The 6,977-nt window shown below is 49.1% G+C and overlaps 1 protein-coding gene across 1 annotated transcript; it reads left to right on the top strand.

The window, feature by feature from the left end:
* Positions 1-4,211: 4,211 nt before the first annotated feature.
* On the top strand, positions 4,212-6,420 carry TWIST1 (twist family bHLH transcription factor 1). The gene is made up of 2 exons (XM_045564029.1): positions 4,212-5,224; positions 5,768-6,420. Exon 1 carries the CDS (start codon positions 4,574-4,576, stop codon positions 5,180-5,182), a length of 609 nt encoding a protein of 202 aa, XP_045419985.1. The 5' UTR covers positions 4,212-4,573; the 3' UTR covers positions 5,183-5,224; positions 5,768-6,420.
* The last annotated feature ends 557 nt before the right edge of the window (positions 6,421-6,977 follow it).

The raw sequence follows: 6,977 nt of genomic DNA, 5'->3' as shown, positions 1-6,977 counted from the left end.
GCTGAGATGAGACCCCAACCCTCCAGCCTGCATACCTCATAAGCTTAAAAAATAAATGGGGGGAACCTCTTCAAAACTCCATACTTTTTAATGCTCTGATCCTGCTCTTCCTGATCTATGTCTCCTCATCCCATCCTTATTTTGAGTGCAGAATATCAAATATTTTAAAAATTAATATTCATTTGAAAATTTCATTTGCTCATTTGAGGTGTTCTTGGCACCTCAATTTCTTGTGTTTTTTACATTTTCATTTTATTTCTGGATTGAAAGCTTTAAATGTCATAATTTAATTTTCTACTTTTAAAGGAATTCAGAAAGGAAAGGCAGAATTGGTTAAATTTATGAATTAAATCATCATTAAAAGAGAAGAGAATGAGTTCTTAGGGTAAAGTGTTCAAATATCATTAGTGCTACCTGTGTCACAAAAGAAGAATGAGCTTTTACGGAGATAACAAAATCACTCATGTTGGCACAAATTTTATATTCCATTTTAATAAAATTATCTCATTTAAATACTAAACTGGGAAATCCCCCTGGAGTGTGCAAAACAAGATGAAATCTAAAATGCACAACTTTGTCTGAGATCCACTCAACTGCAGCCTTTTCCAATTTGCGCCCCCTTCCGTGTGAATGTTCCCGTGCATCACGTATGCAGTTCAGAGAAATTATTCACAGAACTCAAAGCCGGATAAACAGGTGGTAGGCCAGCTAAAGATTGAGTAAAAAGAAGAGTAGGAACAGATTGAAGCACTCACCTTTTATGGAAGCCCAAACTCCAAAGTTTGCCAGCTTGCTAAAAATTCTACATGTGTTTCTTTTCCTTATCTAAAAGTATTTATACCTGATTGTTGCAAAGAGAATGCCAGTGCATATTTAAACTGTAAGGATACTTACATATTTATTGCATATGCTTACTATGAGATTTCTGTTACTTCTAACAGTATTTTTTGTTTCAATTTTTAACACACACATTCCTCAGGAAGGACTGCAAACAAGCCAAGTTTGCAGTTTGAAAACAAAGCTCATTTTGAATTATCTGAGCGCGAAAGAAATTTTTTTGTTTTCAGTTAAAAATGGGGGGGAACCTTATTTAGAAGTAGATAAAATTATTGAATCTCAATTAATCTAGCATTCCCAAAGGAGGTAGTCCTCCACGGACATCCTTCCAGTCAGGCTAAGTTCAGCCCGGAGGGAAAATTTCTAGGACTGTTTTTAGGACTTTGAAATAGGGATTTTAGAACGAAGTAAGCTTTCATAGCTTAAACTGAACATTCTCAAAGTTACCATTATCGCTGCATATATGAGGTATCCAGAATTATATCTGACTTGTCAGCACATAAAAAGGGAGCCATTCATGCCCTAGCAAGTGTAGAAAAGAAAATTGTTAGATACAACGTTAGACAGGAAAGAGCTATACATGAGCAGAGTGGACGGTCAGCCAGGGCATGTAGCAGTTTGCAAAGCAGGGAGTACGAGTCTCCAGACGTTTCTGAGAGGTAATTCACCTGGCAAGCCGCTATCTTTTGCTCAAGAAGTAACATTAAAGCCCTACTGAAGCAAAGAGCTCAAAAATCAGCCTCATCCTCGACTTGTGGGAACGTTCAAGAGAAATTTCATCTCCAAACTAAAGTCATCGATTGTGACCCAGCATGAAAGATTCCATGGCCAGGAGGCTCTGGTTAGATCGTTCATTTTAAACCCTCTTCTAAGCATTTTGGCGTCCCAGCATCGCCTCAGCCCTGGGGGTCCCTGTACCCAATAGGCAGGAGCTCTTCATCCTTTCGATGTTTAGTGCCAGGAGAAGGGCTGGGCTCACTTGTTTAAGAACTAGTCTTGGAGATTGATGACTTTGCAAGTCGGCTGGCTAATGACCCCTGGCTGCTGTGCTCTTGTGGACTCGGTTTCTCCTCCAGCTTTTCCGCTCCCCTCCCCTTTCCCAATTCCCCTTGGTCAGGTAAGGTTTCCTTTACACTTTGCCCACACTTTCCTGCCTTGCCTACCCGTGGGCACAAAGGAAAGAGTCTAATCATTCGATCTCTTTATTTATTTTTTGAGAACTCGGCTAAAAAGAAAAAAAAAAAACACAACAAAAATAAAATTTGATATTGATCTTTAAAAAGGAGATAGCTAAAGTGAATTTTTTTCTAGATTTCAGCTGCCATATTCTATATAAGAATTGTAGAATAGTCTACAGTTCAGAGTTGCAAAGAGAGTACTTGGTAGCGAGTAGGGCAGAATTTCTGCCGTATTCCCTAACCACATCCAAAAGATAAAATTCTGTAGGCAGAAAATGCAAACGCAAGGGTGCAGGGGTGACTGTTTTGAGAAGAACTGCCTGAGTGCTACTGAAATTAAGTGGAGACCAAGTAGAATCGGATTTTCAGAGTCTATCATTTTTAAGTAGGGCAGTGGCCCCCAAAGCAGGCCAGTTGGCACGTTGTGGTCATTGTTTCTGAATATTTCTGTAAAAAATGATGAGGAACAAACCCTACAGGTCGCCCCTCCCGTGGAAGCACAGTCCAGTTTACTCCTTGAAGGAGAAAGAACACTTGCCCTAACTCCCCCTAAAAAGGCCGAGGGGTTCAGCTGGCCCAAGGCGCTCCATACTCCAGGGTTTCCGGACCGAAGCTGTGAGCCTCAGCGAGGAACAGCCACGTGGCTTGCCCTCGCGTCGCCTGGGTTACCACCAATTCCTCACTCCTGAGGACGTATGTGGCCGAGACCTTCGGTCCAGCCCAGAAAGGGGCGCTTCCCTGAATTAACGGCTCTCTCTGGTGGGTCTGTACGAGGAACCCGCGGGCAGACCTCAGCCTGTGCAGGGAACCCCAGCGCAGGGCACACAAATCGGCGCCCCCAAACTCTGCCTGCCCCTAACGCTGTGACTTAGGCCTTTGGTTTGCTTTGCAATGTAAAGGGTGAACATGAAATGGTTATTTACCCCAACTCATTACTGAAAGGAAACAAGTATAGCATTGCAAAAGATGGGCTTCTCTTCCAAAGCGGCTTTCCTTCCCGCTCACCAAATTTGTTGTTTTCAGTATGCCAGAATCTAAATCAATGTTCTTTGGGGAGCTCTTCGTTTTAACTTATTAGATAGAAATGCTTAAAATGCAATCGTGTCCAAGTAATTGGAATGCTTTTGGGGCCCACGAAGCATAATTGCCCACCCGACCTCCTAGAAAATGGGGGCTGGGGGGCTCTCAGATCGGGCAGACTCGTGTTCAGGCGGTATCAAATTCCCACCTCACTCTCTTAGCAGCTGATCTTTCTAAGGTGACAATGCCAGGCCTAATTTGAGGGTGGGGTGGGGACGAAATGGCCACAGACTCTTCCACCTTGGGCTGGCATTGCCGGCTATCAGGGCCTCAGCGAAGGCGCTGTGCTTTTCTCTCCCCCCTCTGGCATTGCTCCCTTCCCCCAAAGACAGGGTTTCCTTCAACAGGAGAATGAACTTCTGCCTCTTTCTAGCACCTTCAGAGGCGTACGTAGTCCTTTAGGTGTTGGGGAGCATTAGATTGGGTTGCTGTAGATGGAAAAGGAGAGCCCAGATGCTTCTCAGGGAGGGGTGAGAGAGCAGGCCGGGGCGCAGATCCGCAGTCCCCGTGGTGCAGCCACGTCTTCAGGAACGCCCAGGACCTCAGAGCCGTGCCATCACGGTTTGGTCCTTGAAACTCCAAGGAGTTCGTCTACCTGACCATTGGGTGGGCTCCACGGTTGACAGTTTTCTTGACACTCCCCCCCCCCGCCCCAGCAATCCCAAACCGGCCCGCGGACCTAGAGGAATCTGGGGCGAGATGAGACATCACCCACTGTGTAGAAGCTGTTGCCACTGCTGCTGTCACAGCCACTCCGGGTGGGGCTGCCACTGCGGGCGGGACGGTCTTCTCCGGCCGCTTCCCGGGCTGCGCTCGTGTGCGGGGGCGCTGCCTGCGCACCGCGGCGCGGAAGGAAATCGCCCCGCGCCCGCCGGAGGCCGGCGACGGCGAGGGAAGGGGGAGGGCAGCGAGGAGGCGGGCGGAGGGGCCGGCCGCCCGAGCCAGGTCGTTTTTGAATGGTTTGGGAGGACGAATTGTTAGACCCCGAGGAAGGGAGGTGGGGACGGGGGGGGGGCGGGAAAGCGGAAACTTTCCTATAAAACTTCGAAAAGTCCCTCCTCCCCACGTCAGGCCAATGACACTGCTGCCCCCAAACTTTCCGCCCGCACGGAGGTATAAGAGCGTCCAAGTCTGCAGCTTTCGCCCAACTCCCAGACACCTCGCGGGCTCTCCAGCACCAGTACCGTTTCCAGGAGGCCAAGCGGGCTGTGCGTGCGGCCGTTGGGCGCCTTCTTTTTGGACCTCGGGGCCATCCACACCGTCCCCTCCCCCTCCCGCCTCCCTCCCCGCCTCCCCCTCGCGCCCTCCCCGCGGAGGTCCTCCCCGTCCCTCCTCCCGCTCCCTCCTCGGCGGCCGCACCGCCCGGGCCGGCGCCGCGCGCGGGGGAAGCTGGCGGGCTGAGGCGCCCCGCTCTCCTCCTCTTCCCCGGGCCGCCGCTCTGCCCCGGGCCCGCGAGGCCGCGCGTTGCCGCTCGAGAGATGATGCAGGACGTGTCCAGCTCGCCAGTCTCGCCGGCCGACGACAGCCTGAGCAACAGCGAAGAAGAGCCAGACCGGCAGCAGCCGCCGAGCGGCAAGCGCGGGGGGCGCAAGCGGCGCAGCAGCCGGCGCAGCGCGGGCGGCGGCGCGGGGCCCGGCGGGGCCGCGGGCGGGGGCGTCGGAGGCGGCGACGAGCCGGGCAGCCCGGCCCAGGGCAAGCGCGGCAAGAAGTCTGCGGGCTGCGGCGGCGGCGGCGGCGGCGCGGGCGGCGGCGGCAGCAGTAGCGGCGGCGGGAGCCCGCAGTCGTACGAAGAGCTGCAGACGCAGCGGGTCATGGCCAATGTGCGGGAGCGCCAGCGCACGCAGTCGCTGAACGAGGCGTTCGCCGCGCTGCGGAAGATCATCCCCACTCTGCCCTCGGACAAGCTGAGCAAGATTCAGACCCTCAAGCTGGCGGCCAGGTACATCGACTTCCTCTACCAGGTCCTCCAGAGCGACGAGCTGGACTCCAAGATGGCAAGCTGCAGCTATGTGGCTCACGAGCGGCTCAGCTACGCCTTCTCGGTCTGGAGGATGGAGGGGGCCTGGTCCATGTCTGCGTCCCACTAGCAGGCGGAGCTCCCCACACCCTCGGCAGGGCCGGAGACCTAGGTAAGGACGGGCGCCTCTGCGCCCCCTCGCCGATCAGGTGGCAGACGGCCGGCCGGCCAGGCCGCAGCTCCCAGTCCGCCTCGACTTTCTCTCCTTCTCCCACTCTCCTCTCGGCCTTCCCACCTAACTTGGCACCGTTACCTCCTCCCCCCAGCGCCCCTAGAAGGCAGGTCGGTCCCCGCTAGGGACAGAGGTCTCCAGGGGGATGCGCCCTTGTGAGGGGGGTGTGTGTGCGTGAGTGTGCGTGACAGATAGGAGGGAAAGACTGAGACAGACGAGAGTCACGGGTAAGGACGGCTTTGCCAGCGCCTCCCTTTTTTCAGCTTTAAATTTTGTTCTTCTTAAAACAAATGTTTCCAAATTCCACCTCCTCCTTCTTTCCGCCCACCCACTTCCTCTTGCCCTTGGGCTGAAATCCTTCCAGGTTGTTCAACGTAATTTCTCGGTGGTGGTGGTGATAAGAACAGTGCTCACTAGTCTTAGAGAACAGCCACGGAGACCTAAACAATAACCAACTTTCCACCCCTCTCTGGGTTTTTGCAGATGTCATTGTTTCCAGGGAAGGAGAAAATGGACAGTCTAGAGACTCTGGAGCTGGATTAACTAAAAATTAAAAATATATGCCAAAGATTTTCTTGGAAATTAGAAGAGCAAAACCCTAATTCAAAGAAACAGGGCGTGGGGTGCACTTTTAAAAGAGAAAGCGAGACAGGCCCGTGGACAGTGATTCCCAGATGGGCAGCGGCACCATCCTCACACCTCTACATTCTGATAGAAGTCTGAACAGTTGTTTGTGTTCTTTTTTTTTTTTTTTGACGAAGAATGTTTTTATTTTTATTTTTTAATGCATGCATTCTCAAGAGGTCGTGCCAATCAGCCACTGAAAGGAAAGGCATCATTGTGGACTATATTTTAAAATGGTAACAGAGGAATTATAAGAACACCTTTAAGAATAAAAATACTGGGATCAAACTGGCTTGCAAAATCATAGTCAGTTAATTCCTTTTTTCACTCTTCCTCTGAGGGAAAAAAAACTTAAAATACAAAAAACAACATTCTATTTATTTATTGATGACCCATGGCAAAATGCAAATAGATCCGGTGTCTAAATGCATTCATATTTTTATGATTGTTTTGTAAATATCTTTGTATATTATTTTTCTGCAATAAATAAATATGATTGAAAATTTAAAGAACCTTAGAGTTTGGTCTATATTTTTAAAGCTCAGAATTAAGTTGGTGGTAAATACCTGCTTGTTTAACTCTAGAGGAACCCAGGAGGGAGGGGGCATTAATATAAACAAAGCAGTGAAAAACTCAAATAAACCAGCTACTGACAGGCACAAGCATGTTATTTAAAAAGACAGCTTTATTATTATTCCAGTTTGGTGTTCACTGGGTTTAGTAACATCTCTCCTTTATCTCTTAATCAAATCTCCAAACAGCAAAAGTTAACAAATTTGCTATTCACCTCTCTTGCATTTTGAGGTGGTAACTGTAAAACAGTTAAATGCAAATAAGCACTATGAAAGCTGCACTATTTTCTCTTGTTACCATGTATTTTTATCATGCTCTCCTCTGTGAAGATTCTTAAATAACACCTTCTTTTCAGTGAGAGGATACATAAAATGTTATGAAAATTATCTGTGTACACATATGAAGGAATACAAATGCATAGAAAATGAAGTTTAATTCAGCAGGAAAGAGACAATTCCATTTTAAAGTAATTTGCCTAACTCTTATTTCACAGATG

The sequence above is a fragment of the Lemur catta genome, chromosome 11, assembly GCF_020740605.2.
Source record: "Lemur catta isolate mLemCat1 chromosome 11, mLemCat1.pri, whole genome shotgun sequence".
In the NCBI taxonomy this organism is placed as follows: domain Eukaryota; kingdom Metazoa; phylum Chordata; class Mammalia; order Primates; family Lemuridae; genus Lemur; species Lemur catta.
The sequence above is the reverse complement of the archived record's forward strand: the minus strand, read 5'-3'. Positions and strand labels throughout refer to the sequence as shown.